We start from the raw sequence: 24,822 nt of genomic DNA on the forward strand, positions 1-24,822 counted from the left end.
TCAAGAATAATTGTTATCTTTTTTAAAGAAATCTTATATCTAATTTTGAACATTAAATATAATCTTGATGGCGGTTCGAATTCGAGCAGTGGTGGAATTAGTTTGGCTCCGATGGCACTTAGATCTTAAAACCCCTCAGAAGCATCTTCAAACATGCAAATGTTTATTCTTCAGTATTTGCTATCCGCTGTAGAGGCATTTTTTATTCTGGTAATTAATATTATAACAGAAAGGATCGTAGAATCATAATTTTTATTCTTTTGTTTCTAACATCACATTGATCCATTTTATTTATTTTTACAACATATCTGTATTATTTTATCTTGTGCATTCGGGTATCATTTGTAATTGATCGATTTAGGCAATTCAATCGATTGTGTTACAATTCTAATCAATTGAATAAGAAAAAATCTATATTGTCATGCAAAATTCAATAGATTGTATTGTACTTTTAATCGATTGAATATGAAAAAAAATTATATTCTAGTGTCCAATTCAATCGATTGTGTTATATTTTTAATCGACTTTTTTGACGCTACTCGTTTCTTACAAATCGATTGGTGTCAAATAAATCGATTGAATTAACAACAAATACGACTTTTTTAATTTTTAAGATGTAACAGATCAATAAAAAATTCGTTAATTCATATTATCAAAATATTTATGAAGGTTAATATTAATGAAAGATATATTTCATTGTTGTTTCTACTTATTAATAAATATAAATAGTGAATAATAAAATAATATTTATAAAATAAAAAATAAATTTTAAAATTAAATAATAAATAAAAAATTAATTTAAAATTAAAATTAAATAAAACTATTTAATAATTATTAAAAATATATTTTGTTATAAAACCATTTCAAATATTGTTATACCAACAAATTTTATATCTTCTTTGTCCCCCTAAAAAAGAGGTTAGCTTCTAAATAATCTATTAGCAAAAAAAAGAGCATATATAGTAAAAGAAAAATTCTTTACATACAAACATTTTTCTTATACAAGTCTTTACAAGTCATTATATTAACGCGCTTGAACCGTTACTGCACGTTCTTCTTCTCTTTCTCTTTTTCTTTTTTTTTTCGTTTTTTGCCTTCTCTTTCTCCTTCTTCAACCGTTACTGTACAATTTCACTGCACCTTCTTCTTTTTATTGCTGCACGTTCTTCTTCCTCCTCTTCTTCTTCTTCTTCTTCTTTTTTTTTTTCATTTTTGCCTTCTTTTTCTCCTTCTTCATTTACGTGCTTTTCTCTCTGTTTTCTTTCCTCGATTTCCATTGTTTTTTGACATCAAGTTCTGAAATCGTTTTTGAAGAAGAAGAAGCAGAAGATGAGGAGGAGAAAGAGAAAGAGTTTGAATTATGCATAAGGTGTACTTCAACGAATTTTGGGTATATTTCTTAAATCCTTTGGGTGTATTTCTGTAATTCTTTGGGTGTATTTTTATAATCGTTTGGGTGAATTTCTGTAACCGTTTGGGTGTATTTTTGTAATCTTTTGGGTGTATTTCTATAATCATTTAGGTGTATTTCTGTAATCGTTTGGATGTATTTCTGAAATTCCATTATCTTCAAAATGATTTCAAAACTTGATTTTAGAAACCATGAAAATCGAAAAAAAAAACAAAGCAAGAATACCAGTGATAAACGCAAATAGAACAACTAATGAAAAGGTGAAGAGAATAACGAAGAAATACATGGAGAAAGAGGAAGAAGAAAAAGAAGAAGAGGAAGAAGAGGAACAGGAAGAGGAAGAGAAAGGAAGAAGAAGAAGAAGAAGAAGAGTCGTTCATAATACATGGTGAGTGTAGCGCTTTAGAAACTGAATAACGCACTAAAAGATTCGTATATGTAGCAATTTGTAAGACTTGTAAATTAAAAAGACTTATATGTATAACATGTCTCATAGTAAAATATATCATTCACGTTAATATTATGATAGCCAGTGGCGGATCCACGGGGGGACCTAAGGTGGCCATGGTCCCCCCCAAATTTTTTTAAAAAAAATAGTAAATAGTAATAATTAATAATATTAAATTTTTTTATATATAATATTAAAAAAAATATAACTTACAAAATTTTATAAATTAAAAAAACTAAAAACTGCATTATGTATTAGATATTTGAATTATTGTTGCTCTTGTTAACAAATAGCCCATTCTAATAATTAATAAAAATGGTTCTATTATACTAGCCCAAGCCCATACTATTAATTAAAGTAACCCTAGTACATTTTTCAAATATTTGTTTCAAACTATCATAGGCATAGCGCCACTTTTCTCTCTCTTTTAGTGATTCCCAAACTTTTGGTCTTCTACTCTTCTCATTCTAATTTTCTTTCCATACCAAAACAAGACATATGAAGAAAAACCATTGAAGAGAAGTGAACAACAAAATATTAACCATTGAATGCACAACAAAGATTCAAAGAGGTATATTTCAATTTTTTTTAAGTTAATGACAATGTCAAGTATTATTTACATTATTTATTTAAAATAATTAATTTATTTTTTTTTATAATGGACAGTGTTCAAAGATTGAAGTGAGGACAAAACTCAATAGAATTATTTTTTTGTGAGACTTGGAACAAAAAATAATCAGGTAAATCAATAACTTTATTTTTGGTTATTATATATTTGTGTTTCTAAAATTATTTGTTATTGCTCAATAGGTTTAATATTTTTTTTTAAGAAAATAATATATATGCAATTATTTTTGTTTTTTTTGTTAGATAGTTCAAGTTAAATTAAAAATGTCAAAGATGAAAACAATTCACTCATTTTTCAAGAGAAAAGAGAGAATATATGATGAACAAAATTCAGCTTCAGATTCTTTGAGTAATGTTCAAAATATTATTGAACAACCTGTGACACAACTTGTTGAGCAAGATATTCAACCCCCTGCTTCCAAAATAGCAAGGACTGAAATAGATCAAGTTAATATTGATACATTGATGCGTGATCCCGGAAAGCGTCCGCAAATTTGGAATTATCCTATCAATCAACAAGATAAAATCCGTAGAGCATACATAAAGTTTGGACCATATCAATTTATTATGGATGAGTACCCTCTTTCTGGTCTAGAAAGTCATCCTCGTCGTTTCAAAGCTCATTGGTTTAAGAGTTTTTCTTGGCTAGAATATTCGCCAGAAGTGGATGCTGCATTTTGTCTTCCATGCTATTTATTTTCTAGAAAATCAAGTCCATTCACATCAGGAGGATTTCACAATTGGAAAAAAGTGAATAATGGAAAGGATTGTGCATTTTTATCTCATGTGGGTAAATCTCTTAATTCTCCTCATAATATTGCTGTTAAGTCTTGTAAAGATTTGCTTAATCAATTATGTCACATTGACAAAGTATTGGCTAAGCAAAGCTCACAACAAGTTTTAAGCAATAGATTGCGTCTTAAAGCCTCTATTGATACTGTCAAATGGTTAACGTTTCAAGCTTGTGCTTTTAGGGGACATGACGAGAGTCATGAGTCTCAGAATCGAGGAAATTTTCTTGAAATGTTAAAATTATTAGCTTCTTACAATAAAGAAGTGGATGCAGTTGTTTTGGATAATGCTCCTCAAAATGCAATATACACATCACCTTCTATTCAAAAGGAAATTCTACATGTTTTTGCTAGAAAGGTGCAAAATGAAATTCGCAATGAGATTGGTAATGCAAAGTTTTGTTTGATTGTTGATGAAGCTAGAGATGAATCTAGAAGAGAACAAATGGCACTTGTTGTTAGATTTGTTGATAAGCATGGATTTGTCAAAGAAAGGCTAATAGATGTTGTTCATGTCAAAGATACTACTTCTGCTACTCTAAAACAAGAGATTTGTTCTGCATTATCTCATCACAATCTCAACATTCAAAATGTTCGAGGTCAAGGGTATGACGGAGCTAGTAATATGCGTGGAGAGTGGAAAGGGTTACAAGCTTTAATTATTCAAGAATGTCCTTATGCATATTATGTTTATTGCTTTGCTCATCAATTACAGCTAGCTCTTGTTGCTGCGGCTAAAGAAGTTGTTGATGTTCATGCTTTTTTCCAAAGTTTGAGTAATATTATCAATGTTGTGTGCTCTTCTTGCAAACGCAATGATGAATTACGATCTGCTTATGCAACTGAAATTTCCCATTTAGTTGCAACTAATCAAATTGAAACAGGAAGAGGAGCAAATCAAATTGGCACATTAAAAAGATCAGGAGATACCAGGTGGAGCTCTCACTTCAACTCAATTTGTAGCCTTTTACGTATGTTTGGAGCAACAACTTCAGTTCTGGAAGATTTGGCTACTAATGGATCTACATATTCTCAACGTGGTGATGCTACTTATGCTCTTAAATCTTTATTATCATTTGATTTTGTTTTCATTTTGCATATGATGAAAGAAATCATGGGAATCACTGATAAACTTTGTCAAGCATTGCAACAAAAATCTCAAGACATTTTGAATGCTATGCATCTGGTTTCTAGTACAAAGTCATTGATTCAACAGTTAAGAGATAGTAGTTGGGGAGCACTTTTGGAGAAAGTTAGTTCTTTCTGCAATGATCATGCTATTCAGATACCTGATATGGGTGCTTCTTTTAGTGACATAATTCGGTCTCGTCGTAAAAAGGATGTTGTCACTGTTGAACACCACTATCGTGTTGACATTTTTACTAGCGTGATAGATTTTCAATTGAAAGAGCTAAATAGTAGATTTAGTGAGCAAGCAACCGAGCTCCTCATACTGAGTACATCTCTAGATCCTAAAGATGCTTTCAAGTTATTCAGTGTTTGCAACATATGCAATCTTGTAAAGAATTTCTATTCTTTAGATTTTTCTGAGCAAGAAAAGATTCAATTGGATTATGAGTTACAACATTATGAACTTGATGTGGTTAAAGCTCCAGATTTTCAGAATTTGTCTACTCTTGCTGAATTGTGTCAAAAATTGACAGAGACAGGAAAATCAAATATATATCCTTTAATTGATAGATTAATTCGTCTTGTTTTGACTCTTCCTGTGACAACAGCAACAACTGAACGGGCCTTTTCAGCTATGAAGATTATTAAAACAAGGCTTCGAAACAAGATGGAAGATGAATTTTTAGCAGATTGTATGATTGTATATATTGAAAAGGAAATTACTTCAAAATTCACTTCAGAGATGATAATTGATGATTTTAGTTCCATGAAGCATCGTCGAGCAAGTTTAAAAATATCAAAATCTTAAAGTATGTAGTTGAACATTGACTTTTATATAATATAATTACTTTTTTGATATATATGCTACAAATCATATTTTGTTAATTTTTTGTTATATTTTATATTTAATTGGCCCCCCTCTTATGAAATTTCTGGTTCCGCCACTGATGATAGCTAGCTAAAATTAATTAATTAACTAGGAAGCTATTACAATAATACAAAATTATTGAAGTCAGATTATGCGAACATGATATATATGTGCGGAAAGTGAATCCACAAGCAAAAGAATAATTATAATTTAGTGTTTGTTTGGTAAGAAAAGTTATCTAGCTAGGAGGTCTAAATTAAGAGTCCAAAAACGCAAACAGCAAAAGAAATTAAAATTTAAAATTGAAGCAACCCTATCCAAAAGCCACACCGACCATATCCTCATGAAGAATATCTATTAAACAAGCACGAGAACCAAAGAAACATGCTAGAATCATGTATATACATTCTTCCACAATTTATAAGTTGTTATTACAAAATTATTTCTCTCAAAAATTTAAATAAAAAAAATATATAAATAATTATATTTTTAATATATCCACTAAAAAATATTTTTTGAATTTGTTGATTAATTACATAACTTTTTTTATTTACTTTATGCTAATTTTTTTTAAAAAATAACAATAATCGAACTTAAACTTTTGCATCATAACAACTCTAATATAATATCATGTCATGAAATTACTTTTTATTATAATATATGTTTTTTATTCATTTATTATTTTTTTCTAATTAAAAACTCTAATATAATATATGCTTTTTTGTTATAGTATTTTTGATAAAGTATAACCATAATTAATTAAAAAAAATAAATGAATTGTTGCCTTTGAATTAATCAAACTTAATTATTCAAATATTATTACCAACAACAAGGGAAAAAAAATTCATTTGGCAAATCTAACGTGAAATAAATTACTTTATTTTATCCAGAATCTACCGGATTTAATAATCCTTAATTAGCTTGGGCCAAACAAATTATATTATATTAAATTAGTTAAAAGTGCTGCATCAGTGCCTACATAGTATAAAGAGAAGCTTAAAGAACCACTTTTTGCTTTCTATATAAACAAAAGGGACTCAAGCATCTTAACTTGTACTGAAACTAGAAACAACAAAGAACAAAACTGTAGTGTTACATATCTTGTTGAGAATTATTCATGGTTGTTCCATCGGAGCAGAAAGAAGAGATTATTGGAATGCGAATAAGGCCCATTGCAAAGAATAGGAATGGAAATGGGGTGTATCCTGCAAAACAAGGACATTGGATGGTTGAGGTTCCATGTCATGAGATGATAGAGCTTCCCATCAAACTCTATGGTCGTCGAATTATGATGCTTCCCAGAGCCTCTCATATTCTTAGTGTTGGAAGATCTTTTAGATCTTAAATCAGTTTAGTTTCAATGTGTGCAGTGTTTTTAATAGTGATCAGTTTTTATCAATTTTCTTCTTGAGATACTGTGTGTAATCATACTCGGTAACTAATTAAAGAATTAGATTGTGTAACTAATAATATAAGTCGGTAATCTTTTTTAATGTTTTTTTCATCTTTTCCATTCATGAATGATTTCATTGTTGAAAAAGTTTAGGGTCAGTAATTTTATTAAATTCTTGTCAGTATGTAATCAACAAGAAAAAGTAAATTATTGGATGAAATCTCACACCAATCTCACATCATTAAAATCATCATTGATAACTATTTGATGGCTACAAATCACAAAAATTGCTGGCTCCTTAACACTCCTCTTTTTTTTGTCTTATGCTAATATTTTTTCTTTTGAAAATTTAATAAAAATCAATTTTTTTAATTTTAATACCATGACATGAAATTATTTTTTCTAAAAAAATTAGACTAATAAAAAAAATTACATAAATAATTATATTTCTAACGTATTATTTTGCGAATGATCTTGTGTATAAATTAATAAATAACATGAAAAATCTGAAATAATAGTTTAACAATGAAAGCACTTCAGGTAGCAATAGTTTAACCAATCTAATTTTTCAGTTGATTGTTAAATTGGTAGATAATTTTTACTATAGATATCAATTTAGCAACCGAAAACGTTTTTGGGTTATAGCAAATCTTTATCTATTACAAAATTAGTTTTATTATTGTGACCGAATTTGGTTAGCCGCCAAATCTGTGAATTTTTGCATTGAAATTTGTTGATTACACGACACTTTTGTAATCAAATAACATAAAAGAAAATTAACAATGATCGAAACTAGCTAATTTCATATTGAATTGTTAACTATCGGATTTTCTATCCAACAGTTTAGTACTAAAATTAAACAATTTATATTGTTGGTCATACCACAATGCCAGTTAATCTAATCAACGTTGTAATAAAATACCAATTAATTAACCTTATTAATAGACAATTGTTTCTAAACGTGTGTCTGAACATAATCTTATCTGAACTAATAAACTATAGTAGTTTCAACAAACATCTTGTGAGTGACTATAAATATTTGAAAGTGTTGCAATGTTTTCCAATAACACAAAAAGAAGAAGATAAAAAATAAATGAAAAAGAAGGAAAAAATTATAGTATCAGTAGTTGTTTCAGTTTCGCTCATCCTTGTGGCGGGAGTTGCTACCGGGATCATAGTGGCCGTTAATAACAAGAAAAGCAATGGCGCTGATGAAGTGCAAAACACTAAAGAAAGGTTCACGAGTCTCATGTGCCACAACACACAAGAGGATCAAAACCTCTGTCGCAAGGTTCTAAGCCAAGTTGATGGGTCCTCTTCTTCTGACCCGGAAGCATACATCGATGCCGCCGTGAATGATATCAGAGACGGCGTCACCACCGCTCTAAAGATGATGACGACTAAGGAGGAGTTCTCCAAAGATGACAACGGAATCAAGATGGCCATTGATGGTTGCAAAGAAGTTATGGAATCCGCATTGAGCAGCCTCGACCTTTTTAGCAATGTGCTTCGCAGCAATCACGACATTAACTCCTTGCAATCGCAAACTCCCGACCTCAAGAACTGGCTTAGCGCCGTTATCTCATATCAGCAATCTTGTGTTGACATTTTTGAGGATCAAAATGAAGGAGAGAGAAAAATCAAAGAACAACTACAAAGCAAGAGTTTGGATCGCGTTGAGAAGGTTTCCATCATAACTCTCGATATTGTTACTGGTTTCGCTAAGATCATTGAAGATCTTGGTCTGCATGTGGAAATGAAACCCATTGCTTCTTCTGGACGTGTTCTTCGCGAAGAGGTTGATAACGAGGGGTTCCCGATTGGTTTTCCTCTTCAGATCGCAAGCTGTTGGCAAAGGATGTGAAGTTTCATGTTCCAAATGTAGTGGTTGCTAAAGATGGTAGTGGAAACTTTAGGACGGTTCAGGATGCAATTAACTCGTACCCAAAGACAAAAAATTTTTAGGAAAGGTACATTATCTATGTTAAGGCGGGGATTTATAAGGAGAATTGTACAGTTCCATCTCATGCAATGAACATTTTCATGTATGGCGATGGCCCTACTAAGACCATTATCACTGCTAGTATGAGCAATGTCACCCATAACCTCAAGACCATGTTTACTGCCACTTTCGGTAATTTCTTATTTTCTCTATTTTATTATTGGTCAATTCTATGGTACCTATGATTTGGTGTCTAAATTTTGCCTAACTTTCTTTTTTAGTAAGTTTTGAATTTTTAAAAATTATTTATTTTTATATCTTTTAAATTAAATATTGATTTTTAACTCTTTTTAGTAAATATGCACCATATTTTAGGCACCATAGCATTCACCTTTATTATTATATGAATAACGACTCATATGCAATTTTCAGTGAAATTAATAATTAAAAAAGATTTAGATAACAATTTAGTCAAATATATTAAATTATTTAACAATTTTCAATTATCAATTTCATGAAAATAACTTCATATAAACCTTAATATTCTCGTAGGCACACACATACACGACAAATATTTGTATAACTCATCTTTTATCTAGTCACTTGAAAGTCGACATAATATCTTATATGGAAAAAAAAGAAGAGTTGGCAAATACATAATAAAGCAAGTACACAATATATAATATGAGTCATACATAATATATAATGATTACTCTAATTAATATATAAAGGGGAGTGTTAGGTAAATAATGACCATCTTGAATAATATGAACAACCAACAATCAAATAAAAATACACTACACCCTAATTTAATGCTACTAATTAAATTTAAGATTAATTTACTCTTTTAACCTTATTAATTCACATTATTCACACATTGTTCAAAAATGTTATTGGTTACCTATACTTTTCCCAAAAAAATGAATGTGCATGCATGTAGTGAATAAAGCAGGAATGTTTCTTGCGAAAGACATGAGGTTCGAGAATACAGCTGGTGCAAAAGGGCACCAAGCAGTTGCACTCAGAAATGTAGGAGATTTTTCAGCTTTTTATAACGGCCACATACATGGTTATCAAGACACTTTGTATGTTCAAGCTAATAGACAATTCTACCACAACTACAAAATTGCTGGAACAGTTGACTTTATCTTCGGTACATCCCCCGCCGTGATCCAGAGAAGCAAGCTCATCGTGAGGATGCCCTTGCCAACTCAGTTCAATGTGTTGGTCGCAGATGGCACCGTCGAAAGGAACATGACTACTGGCATTGTGATTCAGGAATACCAGATTGTTCCAGATTCAATGTTTGACCATGTCAAATACCAAATCAAGACTTATTTGGGTAGGCCATGGAAAGAAGGATCGAGAGCAGTAATTATAGAATCATATCTGGGTGATTGGATTAATCCGGAAGGGTGGGCCCCTCATGCTACCAATGAGATGAAAGGCTTCTTAGATATTAGTGAGTATGAAAATACCGGACCAGCTGCTTCAGTTCATGGAAGAATCAAGTGGAAGGGATATCATGGTATAATAACCAAGAATGAAGCCATGCGATTCACTGTTGGTGAATTCCTCAAGGGTGGACCTAACAATAGTGCTGACCAATGGTTGAACGCTCTTGGTGTTCCTTTTGAAAGTGGTTTTGTAAGACCATAACATTTGTTACTTCTTAATTATATTATTTAATTTTTTCTCTCTCAAGGAGATTAAATGTATCATAACAAATAGAAAAATATTGGTTTCTTTTTAATATTTGTCTTCTATTTTTGTATTAATGGTAATCAACTTTTTATTTTTTTTAGTCTGGTAACATTTTCCTAAAAAAATATTGTCTGAATCTTTGTTTAGTATATAATAATATACTAGAAAAAAGAAGTGCCGCACATCAAATTGATCTATTCGGTCTAGTTCTCAAAACTATGAAAATTTTAAATTTGGATTCTACACTCTCACATGTCTTATAAAGTGGTATGCTACAAGAAAAGAGTTCATTACAAGTAGATTTATTGGCCCTTTCTCACAACTAGAAAATGACTTAATACAGACAGCTTTACAGACAGATTTGGTCTATATTACAGATAGATTTTTGGTTACCGACGAAATTACCGACAGATTTTGTCCCTCTGTAAAACCTTCGTCGGAATTTATTTACCGACGGATTTTTTCCGTCGGAAAATTACAGACGAATTTTTACCAGTTACCGACAGATTTTCCCTCAGTAAATTCTCTCCCCTATTTCCCTGAAACGTCGAACTTTTCGACGAATTTTTCGTCGATAATTACAGACGAATTTTCCGTCCGTAATTACAGACAGATTTTCTGACGAATTTTTCGTCGGTAATTTGAGCCTTGGAATACCATCCCAAACTCTGAATACAGACAGAAAATCCGTTTGTAAATCCGTCAGTAAGATAAAATAGAATATTTTTTTTAGATTTTTTCATTGCAAAATAAACATATTTTCATACAAAATCAATATAAATTTAAACAAATTCATCCTATTATCAAATTAAAAGAAAAGTACTATAAACAAGCAAGTCAATATAATTCAAAACATAAACAAAGCATATTGATACATCAACTATAATAATAAGTAACCATACATCAACAAAGTGTATTGATACATCAACTATGATTCAAAATATAAACTCAGTGTATTGTTCAACTATACTACATCAAAAACAAAAGAAGATTCTATTCTTCAAAGTTCTACAGCTCATTGGCAGTTTCTTGGTCTTCTTTGTCTTCTTGTAGTAACGAGCAAGTCTGTGGATTCTGCTAAAAAATATTATTAAGATCGCCTAGGGATATTAATTAACAGCTGGGGCACAAAGGATTAATTATATTATATGCATGCAAGCAACTTCTACTCTATATCTCTATGTTTGGCTGTAAATAAATAATAAATAAAAGCAACATGCGAGAAATTAAATTAGGGACAGTTGTGCAATATATATATATATATATATATATATATATATATATATAGTTTCCAGTTTCTAGTTTGTTACTAAAAGTGCATAGTTGGTTTCCAAAAAATGGGGCAGCTGTGCAATATTTATAGTAAGTTAGTAACTAATGTCTATTCTAATTCAAATTTACTCAAAAGCAGTAAATAAACAACAATTCAGATTGTCACTACCTTAGAGACAGGGGTGGCTTCGTGCTGCATGCTTTAGTAAGGTCTTTGCAGAGATATTTGATGAATCGGCATCAGGCTTTGAATTATATAGATATTCAGCAACATCTGTATCCGAATACCTTATAACCTGAAAATTTGAAAACAATAATTCATAATATAATTTGCCATTTCAGAACCAAAAGAAACCATGGCCTTTGGACATGTAAACAAGAAACTCTAGTGCAGTATTTTATCTTATATACTTTGTCAATATACATCATAGAGCATCATCTATGATTAAGTAACTTTCTCATTGATTGTTCAGTAAGTTTAACTATCCTTAATTAAATTTTCTCATTGACAGTAAATACTCTATGATTAGTCAAACTGCATCAACCAAGCACTAAGCCATTATACAACTGGAATGGTGATGGAGTGTGGCATCCACCACTTGTTCTTGGAAGATTGTTAAGGGTCTTCCTAATAAGAGCAAGCCATTTCCTTGTAGGGCCATTGTCTTCTATTCCCAAAATGTTACCAGCAATAAGAGGTACAATTTCTTGAAACCTGAGGCCAAAAAGAAAATGCAAAAAATTTTTCAGCAAAAAATGTTGCAAAACAAAAGGTGACTTACATATTATACAACCGGCATTAGTAATTTATCCAAGAACATAGATATCAGCGGGTGGAAAGGTGTGAAGCCAATCTTCAAGGTTCACTACTAGAAATAGAATTTTTTTGGACAGAAATTTCAAACGAAATCTATTCCGTCTGAATGACGTTTTCATTTCGGACAAATTTGAGATAAATATTGAACAATTTTTAATGGAGACATTGGAATAATATATTCTGTCCTAAATTTGTCTAAATTTTGTCCCAAATTTTGGCGCCAAAATTTTTTTGGATGGCACCAAAATTTTCATACAGATTAGCAACACATTTTGGACAAAAACTATAATTCGTCCGTATTCCATATGAATATGCGCAATAACTTCAGACGGATTTGGGACGCATTTTGAAAAATGTTAATTCTATTCTAAATTTGTCTATAATTAGTCTTAAATGCTTTCACTATAGCTAACCCTTCGAAGTAGCTAAAATTTTTTCCCACAAATTTTGGACAAAAATAACATCATCTATAAATTCTGTTTGAAAGTGCATAAGCTTTCAAACGAATTTTAAATGTTTATTGAAAAATTTTAACATTTAGTATAAAAATATTATTTATATTTTAAATTAGTCTATTATTTTTTAATTTATTCTTTTAATTATTTACGTTACAATAATTCAAAATTTAATTTTGTAACAAATTTAAGATAAAATGTATCTAAAAGAATCACATATATAAAAACTTAAAAATAAATTATATCCAATCTTCTAAAAAAATAATACAAATAATAAATAATAATAAAAAAATCACGTAAAATAAAAAAATCATATACTTTTTCATATAAGATTAAGGTATATTAAAAATTAAAAAAAGAAAATACAAATGAATACATTTTATAGTGCACTTTTTCATACTATTTAGTTTGATCTTCGTCCTCATTGTTCTCGTCACTGTCTTCGTCTTCATCCTCGTCCTCGTCCTCAACCCCAAGTGTCTCATCATCATCATCATCATCATCATCATCTTCATATCTTGTACTATCAGTATCCAATAGATCAATAATAGTGTCAATATCATTTGAGATATGATTGTTAGATTGATTTGTGGCATCTTCTTGATATGCAAAATCTTCTGTTGTTTTAATCTCAATCTCACCTCTTGTTTTAGTATTGAATACAAACCACCATTTTGCTTTTTCTCTGGTGTTGCTCATTGGATGAGGTGCAAAATATACTTGGATTGCTTTATGTGCAATGATAAATGGATCATATTTACCATATCATTGATTCTTTTGAATTTGTATGATTCCATACTCTTTGTTTACCTTTGTTCCGTTGCCAATCGTGGGATCAAACCATTCACATTTAAATAGTACAACTCTTTTTAGTGGTAGCTCAGTATACTCAAATTGAATAATTTCATCAAGCTGGCCATAGAAATCATTTTCATATTCACCATAACATGTGCCTTTGACACATATTCCATAATTCTAAGTTGACTTTCCACTTGAATGAGATCTTGTGTGAAACTTGAAACCATTGACTTTGTAAATAGGCCAACATTTAACAATTCTCAAAGGACCCCATGCTAAGGAATGAATATTCAAATCCGTCACATTATTTAAAGGATCATGAACCTATATTAAATAAGAACCAATAAGTTAGAATACAATATGTCATCTACCAAAAAATGTGTGTACAATAAGACTATCATATCATGTTGACTTACATAATTTTTAAACCACTTTGTAAAATCCGCTTCAATAAATTGATCAATTTGTTCATCACTTAAAGTAATATGACCTTGACGTATGAAGTCCACAAAGATACTATAGTACATGAATTTCAAAGAAATTTAAATTATTAATATAGGAAAATATTATTATTAGTAAGAATATACATAGGAAGATAAATACTCACTTAGTATATGGCTTAATTTCATCACAATTTATTAGTATATGATTCATGGCTGCATTGAATTCTTTGTCATTTAAATAACGAGTTTTGCATTCACCAGCCAAACAACCAAGCAAATTAAAACTAGACAAAGTTGGTTGCATTGAATCATCACCCTCATCATTTTCCTTTGTGTCGATGCTAGTTTGGTTAAAATAGTACTCACAAAAGTGTGAAATATCCTCAATTAGGTATGATTCAATGATAGATCATTCAACATGTGATTTGCTCTTGACCTTTTTCTTAAGATGATGGAGAAATCTGTCATAAAAAAAATTCATAACAAAAATCAAACAACAAACAATTGGCTTAATAAAACAGTAAAAAGAAATTTGAGAATAAATATAGAGGTGTGACTAAGGTACTTCTCAAAAGGATACATCCATCTACATTGCACAGGACCACCAAGCAATGCTTCAAATGGCAAATGAATTGGTAGATGTTCCATTGAGTCAAAAACTTTAGGAGGAAAAATATGTTCTAACTTGCATAGCACAATTGGAATATTTTCTTCAAGCTTATTGAGAACATCTTCTCGTAACGATATTGAGCATAAATCTCGAAAAAAATTGACTTAACTCTGTTATTGACTTCCATATCTGCTCTGGCAATGAACTAAAAGCAATTTGGGAGTAAACGTTCCATAAATATATGACAATCATGACTTTTCATTCTATATAACTTGCCCTCCTTCATATCAACACATTTCCCTAAATTTGAAACATATCCATCAGGCATTCTTAACTTTTTCACCCATTCAGATATTGCCCTCTTTTGCTGGAGGGTAAATGTGTAGTTTGTTTTGGGTTTTATAATTTTACCTCCACTTTGTTCTAACAGTTCTAAACTTTTTCGCTTGCAGTATAATGATAGATCCATTCTAGCCTTTGCATTATCTTTAGTCTTTTCTTTGATGTTCATGACAATATTAAATATATTATCAAATACATTCTTCTCAATATGCATTACATCAAGGTTATGACGGATTAAATTATGACGCCAATAAGGCAAATCCCAAAATATGCTTCTTTTGGTCCAATTATGCGTACTTCCATATCCTTCTATCTCACGTTGCTCAACATCACTTATCTTATCATAATTCTGAACTATACCAGTTAATCTTGATGGAGGTTCTGATCTCTCAATTCTATTCTTATAGAATGCATCCTTGTTTCTTCTAAACATGTGATTATCTGGCAAGAATTATTTGTGGCAGTCAAACCATGATGGCTTTCCCCCATTTTTTAATTGGAATACCTTGGTTCATTCCATACAGTATGGGCATGCTAGCCTACCTGCAGTCATCCATCCAGACAACATCCCATATGCAGGAAAATCATTAATAGTCCACAACAAGGCAGGTCCCATTTTTATTTATGCATGCTTTTCCTGTTTTCAATGTCAATTTTAATAATGTTTAAAAAGTTTAACTTGTTAAATATGTTGCTCATGAATCTTGATCTGTTGCTTTTGATTCTTCAGCATTACTCTTGTAAATATATTATTTAAACAGTGGTCTGATTAGTTTCTCTTTATTTTTCTGTTTGGGGATGACGATTTATAACTCTATAAAAGAAGTGACTATTTATTTATCATCTATTATTATCTATTACATATATATTGAGAAGAGTTATGATTAAAAATAGAACTAATAGAAGGATGAATTAATATTCTTAATCATAATTCATGCACAAATTTCTTTTGTTAAAATGGCTTTTATCATATATAACCTATATTTTTTTCCTTTTATTTCTAAGATTCGAACAAAGAATCTCTTTTCTCACCCTCATTTAGCGACGTTCGTCTTCTCCCTTTGCAACTAGGAGTTCAGCCCAGCTCCTCTTTTTTGGCGTCATTGTCATCGCACCTTCAGCAGTGGCAATAACATAGTACCACTACATTCTTTTCCCCTTTCTTTGCTTCAAGAATCCTAGTCATCACCTCAAGTTCTCTCTTTGCTCTGCTTTCCACTCTATTTTCTTTAATTAGTTAGTTAGCTAGAAGTTGCATGTTGTTAGTGGATTTAAGTGGTTAAGAGAGGTTAGGATTAGTTTATTAGATCTTTGTTAAGTTGCAAGTGTTGGATTATGGCTGTTATAGATTGAATGCTGCTGAAAATTGCTTGATTATGCTAAATTTCTGAATTGCAACCACATGTTTGATTGAATGCCTATGTGATGCTTTGTATTCGATTTATATGTTGTAGCTACTATAAAGATTAAATGGCTTGGACACTAATAAATTTCTTGAAATTTGCTGTAGTGGAAATCTAAGAATAATGGCTTAAAATCGCTCGTATTTTCTGATGTCATCACTCATCATCGAATCTCAATAATATAAGACCCATGAGGTTTCACTAGTAAAGAAACCATCTTACAGATTCTAAATACTTACCGTTTTCTGGCTCTGATTTATAGCCTGCAGCTTATGCATTTCATACTCATTTTTTCTTCCTTCTTTCCTTAACTGCTTTCATAAACGTATAATGAATACACTGTGATTAATTAGCACATCGATAATAAAGGAAGATCAAGCAAAACAGGCCCTGGCCCGTAACTACTTTTTATGTGTACATTTTGCAAACTTTAGAGAACTATAAAGCAACCATAACTTGATGTTTATTATTTTTACAAAGAAGCGTTCAACTGATAAAGACACAATTGTTTCATCTTGAAATAAAAATTAATTGGTGAATTTTTATCTTCTTTTGATATTGTTGATCATTTGCATGAGCCGATTAACAAAATGAGAATAAGGGGAAACCTCATACGTGCAACAGCTCTTTCTCTCTAGAAGCCTTCCATTGTTGAAACTGCACTAGAAGCCTTCCATTGTCAGTGATTTATTGTGTTCTTTACTTGTAGAAGCTTTTATAGGAAATAAATAACAAATAATTAATAGGAATTAAAGAAGTGGTGTCTGCGGTCTGTTTTTTTTAGTCATATGGTGTGTGTGGTCCTTATACAATCTCAAGAGTTGTGAACCCCTTCGTGAATTATTTAAGTTTGTTAACCTTTTGATTGTATCCTTTGTATGGCTTCTTTTTAGAAAAGCGAGAGTTAGTAACAAGCTACACGCACACATATTTTAGTGAAGACTACGGCATAATCATGCATTCTTATGAAGAAAGGAGTAACAAGGTATTTATGATTAGAATTTTGTTGCTAAAACACCTAGCGTTGTATTATGTGATTATTTTATGTAATTGACTTTGGTTTTTGACTATGAATTATAATTGTCGTTGATATTATTGTGATTATATTTTAATGGTTGGATTTACTTTGATTATGTCTGTGTTGCGATTATTGTTTTGGTTGAATTGAGTGCTTGTAAATGAACCATGTTGCTGCCTTGTTAGAATTGGTAACGAGAAACTAGGAGGAAATTATTAAGTTAGAATGATATTACTAAGTAGTAACATGAATAAGTGATAAATTAATTACTAGTATTTTCTGTTTCCACCTTTCACACAATCTGCCCCTTTCACACATATAGTATTATCCTTGCTATGAACTTCTTAAAATGCTCATGTGTACATATATATTAGTAGTTTAGTACTAAAACATAGTAGCACTTTATTTTACATCCTCATTTATTATTTTGGCAGCTAAGTATTATTTTACATTGTTATTATTTTAATTCTTTCGATGATGTACATGTTACTGAAATTTAAATGCAATGTCTTACTAATCTTATAAATCTTTGTTGTTTTAGATGTTAGGTTCGAAAAAAATAAAAAACACTTGTCAATTAAAGTACAAAAATCTGTTAATAAGGAGGTGATTAGTGCACACAAAACTAAGCTTTCACATCCTAAACCTATAAAATCACGAGCTCTAGTTCCTTCACATGTATCTAAAAAGCCTTTAACATTACTACTCTCTTCTTTTCAGCCACCACAAAAATTCAAAAGAAATTTACTATCATCCCATGTCGATCAAATACTATCACCAGTTGAATCACCATACTGTTCACCTATCCAACCTCAATCATTTGATAAAGCTCCTAATAATGAACGAAATTTACATCATGCTCACTCATCAGATGAAAATCATCAACATGAATCTCTTACTCAAGAAGGTAAACCTGTCACTCAAGAAGGGCTCTTGAAAATAGTGCCTTTTGGCAAAGAGTAAGTACAACAATCACTTTTGTGTTTTAACGTTCTCGCTATATTGTTTTTATTGTGAATACATGTGTAATTACTCATTATTTGATCTTCTTATAGGTTTAATCCATATACTGCTGTTCGTCATATAACAAATGCCATTAAAAGCAAATTTTCAGATTCTGTCCTGCATGGAGACATGCCAGTGAGCAAATGCGAGATTTGTGGTTTACTGAATTTAAGGTAAGTATTTATTATCATTTTTTTTGTTATTTTGATATTATACATAGTGGGTAATTCAATGTATATATTTGTTTTCTTTTATAGGAAAATTGTATGTGGGAACCTCAACATAATGCGAGAATTTGTCAAATTTTTTAGATTAAAGGGAGTGCTCGATTAAGAGGGTTGATGAATCAGGAGAGACTCAATTATTCAAAAGACCCTAACTATGTACCAAAATATATTCTTGAAATCGTTTGGCGTCAACTATTACATTGTTGGGCTACAGATTCGCATTTTAAGAACTGGTCAGCAGCAAATACTGTGAATCGAGCATCAAATGCTGGAAGTTCCATGCATACTGGTGATTCCATATCTATGGGTGAACATGCATGCAGAATGGTAAGATAAAAATAGTTTAATTTTAGTCTTGTTCTTATTGTGTGCAGTGTTTTCTTATTCTTTTTTCTTTCCTATCGATTAAAACTATTATATTCTAGGAGAAAGCTACGGGAGTAAAACCTTCTCTAGAGGAGGTTTATACTAAATGCCACACCAAAAAGGACAAAAGTTAGATTGATAAAAGATTTAAGAAAGTCATTGTATGTGATGCTAGTTTGTTTTTCTTCTTTTGTCGTTTTTAAAAATAAATTTCACTATAAGTTAGTATTTGTTCATGGCATATTTAGTTGTGATTAAAATGAATTGGTTTTGTAGGGCAAATTCAAAAAGTGAAAGACAGAACTTTCTTAAGTAGCTTTATCCTTGGATAATGAGAGAGATGTTGAGGCATCTAAGGAAGGCCTAGATATACAAGATGATTACATTATTTAGAACGAAGTTGTGACAAAGGAGAAAAAGAAAGATGCTTTTGGTTTAGGTTCTTTTGGTTTAGATCTCTCTTCAAAGTTGGATTCCAGAAATTGCTCAGAGACATCCAAAGACAATCTAAATATTGAGCAAGAACTTCACATGTGGAAAGAAAAGACAAAGGAGAAAAAAAATGATCAATGAAGGGCAAAAGGTTAAGTTGAATGATACTGAGCATAAGTTAAAGGATCAAGGACGTCAACTAAAAGCTCAACAGAAAAGAATTGGTTCTACTGAAAAGACACTTCATGCTTTGTATAAAAAGTTGAATCTTCCACTTCCTTCAACTATGTCTGTTCTTGCGGATGATGAGTTTGGGACAGGCTCTAGTGATGATGAGGATGATAACATGAGTGATTGATATCTGGAGTATATGTTTTTTCTATTTAGATTAAGAAATTTTTTGGTGAATTAGTTAGTACATTTGATTTTATTCATGATATTTGACCTTTTTAAAGGCTTTTTTTTTGTTTTAGTTTAATTATTTTTTTATTTTAGTTTGATTACATTTATGGACAAGTATTTTAATAATAAATATTTTTTTAACTCTTTTATGGTAATTGGCTTTTTCATGGCTTTATTATGTGTTTATAATTTCAATTATGTAATATGCAAAAATGATTATGATTATCTTAATATAGAAAACAAATCGAATACAATTTATTTTCTAAAATATTTATATATTAAATAGCAAATTATTTTGTATGAAAATTATTTGAAATATTATATTAAATTGTGCGAAAATAATTTTTGTTTTGTATGAAATTTGTTTCAAATACATAAATTCTTTTAAATTAAATTTGTCTGAAATTTAATTGAAAAGAAATATTTGATTTATCTAAAATTTGTTTGAAAAAAATTTGTTATATTTGACTAAATTCGTTAGAAATTTGTCTGAAATAAAGTATATTTTTTGTTTGAAATTTGTCTAAAAATCAATGTTTTTTATGTTTGAAATTTGTCTGAAATACGTTGTCTTTATGTTGGCTAATATGTCTGAAATTTGTCTAAAATACATCATAATAATTAAAAATCTAGCAGATAAATGCCTATTTGAAATCTGTTACAAAATTGTCTGAAAAAAATTTTGGACGAAATTTCAGACAAAATATAAATTAGCAACAAGGTTTCTTGGGAAAAAAAAATTTGTCCCAATTTTGTTTGAAAGAAAAATATTATCTCTAATTTGTTTGAAATTTATTTCAATTTCGTCTCAAAATTCATCCGAAAAAGCCCTATTTCTAATAGTGGTTCAAATAACTTGGAGGTGACTTCCCTGCTACATTCCAAGTGGCAACAAATATTCTACATGTAGAAGGAATAAAGAACTCAATAAAACAGAAGATCTTTAGTTGTTGTTGTTAGAAGAAAATAGTTTAGTACAACACAGAGCTACATGAACCATACCTATTTATACACATCTGTAATATGAGCTTGATCAAGGTCATTCTTACTTTCATGAATTCTATCTGAGAATCTTCTGCTTAGTCTATCTGAATTTCAAATGAAGATCAACAAATGAGATTAGTAGGAGACAATGGCAGCAACAAAGTCAACAATAGTGACGGAAACAAATTCTTATCTCATTAAGTGTGGTCGGCTACATGCATATTAATAGACACAAAATTCTGAGATTGCAGCAGCAGAAAAGATGTATTCAAAAATTCATTTTATCTTTTTTACCAATTTGGAGGGGTTTGGGGTTGGGAATGGTGTGGTCCAAGGTGATAGATATCAAGATTTAAGAAATTGAACCTGTTTTACTTTTTTTGATGGTGCATACCTCTTTCTCTGAATAGTTGCTCTTCCTCTCTTCATCAATACCTGAAAAAGGAAAAATTCACTCACACACTCACACTCACCAGAAAAAATATATATAAGAAATTAAAATTGTATCAAAATTATCATGAAAAAGAGAGAGATGGGGATAGAAATTAAATGGTAAGATAAAACTCTTGTATTATTATTTGAACCATTCTTGAATGTGATTCCATTAGCTTGTGTTTAAGTTATAATTAACTAGTCCAGAGGATTTCTACCTTTTTCATTGCATGACACTATTCATCTTTTGCTTTTTTTTTTTTAATCTTATCTAAAAGTCTAAAACATTATTTTCTTCCATCAATAATGTGTAATAATCACTAACCATATTAATAACCAACCACCCTAAAATTCAAAATCCCTGAAAAAGTATTTTGGCCTGTAGATCAGTGTAAAGGCTATAGCATATTATATATATAGCAAATAACTATCGTGTGTTACTTTCAAAAACTCCTTTTATACGAAATGGGAAATTATTTATTTTCATAGATTAGGTTGTTAGCCCTTGAAGAAAGGATCGGATAATGTTTACAATACAAGAAGAATCATAGAGATCAGAGGGAAGGTCCCTAAAAAGTTTATGAACCTATAAATATAAGAGTAAAATAATAAAAGGACGGGTCAACCTTTGTGCTTTTCTTCTACGACTGGAATGCACTATAATAATATATATAGATATGTAAAATATTTTATGACAGAGTTAATAATAAATAAATAAATATGTTCTAGTTGTATGTACAAAAAGAATATCTATAAATCTATCTATCTATCTTTTTCTTTTTCATTAAATGAAAGGCACCACTCAAATAAAGATTCTAAAAATTACTTTTTCTAAAGACGCCTACGTGACAAAACTTCAACCATACATTCTAAAGTCACACTTTTAACTACACTTAAAACCATAGCATTTTATGAGAAAAGCGTCACTTAATAGAAAAAAAAGTAAATTAGAAGATTTAAAAGAAGAAATAATTAAATTATCAAAATTAATAGATCAAAAACTAATGATTTTAACTAATGTTAATTATAATGATACCGAATTCTTAAAATCAATACAAAATGATTTTTCTCAAAATCTTTATTTTACTATAAGTTTTATTGAAGGACTTCAAAAACCTGAAAAAACTTATATTTCACATGGAATTTCTAAAAAATGCTACCATAGAAATGATTCCCCACATCTCTATCATACGTTTAACCCACAATTAAATTCTATAGTAGATATGCTTGAAGAAATATTAGTATCCATAAATTTTCAAAGAAATAAGGAAAAAGAGGAACCTAATATAAACAAAATTAAACAAATATTAAATAAATACTTTCAGAAAGAGAATCCCAAAGAAGAAAAAATTCAAAATATAGCCAACATAACAAAACTAAAAGTAAAACCACCATTGAAATTATGAATATTGAAGAAAAATTAGAAGAAGTTACAATGTAAAACCCGGTTAATTAACGGCTAATTAACCCATAAATGAGAATTTATTCTAGAAAGCCCTAAATGTGATTTTTATGGCTAAAAGTGATAGAGGAGATTGAGACGAGAATTTCGGTACCAATTTTATAGAATTCGAACCAAGATTGGACCGAACGGGCCAAACCGGGCCAACCGGACCCAAAGTGGGCCCTTGGCCCAACTAAACTAAACCAAAATCCAAGTTTTCAGCACTCTCTCTCCTCACACAACAATCAAACACGCTGAAAATTAGAAGGGAGGGGGGGAGGGGAAGAACACTCTCTCAACTTCTATCTCTCACTTAATCTTCAAACCACCATAACTTTTGATCTAGAGTTTCGATTGTCGCACCGTTTGCGGCCACGCATTCACCGCGGAGAGCTCTACAAAACCCATACAATCAATCTTGAGGTAAGCCACGTTTTGTTTTTCGAATTTCCAGCCTTGTTTTTGAGTTTCATGAACAAAAATGTTGAGATTTTGGGGTCTTTGATGTTATAGGACCCAACTCTCTTGAAGGAGAAGGTTAATCTTGTCTTCTTGGACCTTGAGTATGGTAAGATTCTCAACCCTAGTGTAATTTGTGGTTCTATGATGTTTGGGTTTTGAGATGTTGTGTATGGGTGTGATGATTGTGGCTTAGGTTGTGTATGTGTGAATATTGGAGCTTGATTGGTGATATTGAAAAGTTTGAAAAGAATTTGGTGGTGAAAAAGTGGTTTGGAAGTGCTCCGGTTGAGCTTGGAAAATCGGCTAAGGTATGGTTTCGGTTTTCCGTATCTAATACGTAATGTGGTAGGAAATACTTAGACTAGAGGCCCTAAGATAGGCATTGAATTGTTGATGATGTTGGATGGTTGATATATATGATGTGGTCATATATGTGATGATGATTATTAATGCCTTGATGGTATGATGTATGAGAAATATGCATGTTGTGATATATGCTTGATGATTGATTATGGTTGAATTGTGGGTGAAATCATGATGATGGTGAGTATGATATTGATTATGTACAATGATGGTTAATTGGAATTGGTGTTGTTGAAAATTGGCATGAGGAAGAGTATATGATATGTCAATGTGTTTGGGTTTGAGCCACTTGGGTGAAGTGGGCTAAAATGATGGGATAGTGATTTTGTAAATTGCGGTAATGTGTCAATGTGTGAGTTGAGGAGGCTTGATGTTGAATTTGATATATTTTGATTGATTTCAAAGAAAAGGGATGAAATTGGCACGTTTTGATTGATTTTGAAAAGAGTTGAAAATGGCTTATTTTGAAAATGGCACTTTGTGGTTTTGTATAAAAATATGGTTTTTGGGCATACTTTGAAGGGACATAACTTGGACTACGGATCTCCGTTTTGTGCCAAATCTATTTAGAAATGAAATTGGATCCGGGATATCCATGCCGTTCGAAGAACGGGTGAAAAATGATTTAAAATGAGAAAGTTATGTCCGTCGGAAGATTGGGGTTTGAATCTGTGAATCCTGCAGCTTTTAACTTAGAAAATTTTTAGCAGAATGACCCCTCGCACGTAGGCGCACTTGGCACGTACGCGCCGTTCTTTCAGAAAGCGCCATCCACGCGTACGCGTGGTGTGCGCGGGCGCGCCGATGTGTTGCACCCAATGCCCAGCCATTTTCCAGAGGGTTGTGCCTGAACTGTGCCAGTTTCGTGCCTGGGGCATGAGAGTACCCACGCGTACGTGTGGCTAACGCGTGCGCGTCGATTGGCTAATTTTCAATCCACGCGTTAGCGTGCATGACACATACGCGTCGATGAGTTTTGGAGGCCACCGACGCGTGCGCGTAGAATGCGCGTACGCGTGGCCCTGTTTTCATCCCAAAGTTAATTTTTGAGTTTTAAAAGCCAAATCTCATACTTCTAAGCCTTCGATCTCACCATTTATGTCTTAAATCATTATGATATGCCTAGCTATTAGAAAAGGAGCTAGAGAATATGGTAACTTGCGAGTGAAACAAGGGAAAAATGAATGATCAATGAGGATCAAGATGATTATGTGAGATGCGGAGGATGGCGG

At 31.1% G+C, this 24,822-nt stretch overlaps 3 protein-coding genes across 3 annotated transcripts; all 3 read left to right on the forward strand.

The window, feature by feature from the left end:
• The first annotated feature begins 3,053 nt into the window (after window positions 1-3,053).
• Window positions 3,054-6,621, forward strand: LOC112794700 (uncharacterized). Its single transcript, XM_025836681.1, has 2 exons — window positions 3,054-4,775; window positions 6,415-6,621. The coding sequence occupies exons 1-2, from the start codon at window positions 3,054-3,056 to the stop codon at window positions 6,619-6,621; spliced, it is 1,929 nt and encodes a 642-aa protein (XP_025692466.1).
• A 1,141-nt stretch (window positions 6,622-7,762) lies between these two features.
• LOC112794701 (probable pectinesterase/pectinesterase inhibitor) lies at window positions 7,763-8,533 on the forward strand. The gene has a single exon (XM_025836682.1). It carries the CDS (start codon window positions 7,763-7,765, stop codon window positions 8,531-8,533), a length of 771 nt encoding a protein of 256 aa, XP_025692467.1.
• Window positions 8,534-9,565: 1,032 nt separating this feature from the next.
• LOC112794702 (pectinesterase-like) lies at window positions 9,566-10,270 on the forward strand. The gene has a single exon (XM_025836683.1). It carries the CDS (start codon window positions 9,566-9,568, stop codon window positions 10,268-10,270), a length of 705 nt encoding a protein of 234 aa, XP_025692468.1.
• Window positions 10,271-24,822: the final 14,552 nt, after the last annotated feature.

The sequence above is a fragment of the Arachis hypogaea genome, chromosome 4 (genome assembly GCF_003086295.3).
Source record: "Arachis hypogaea cultivar Tifrunner chromosome 4, arahy.Tifrunner.gnm2.J5K5, whole genome shotgun sequence".
NCBI lineage: Eukaryota > Viridiplantae > Streptophyta > Magnoliopsida > Fabales > Fabaceae > Arachis > Arachis hypogaea.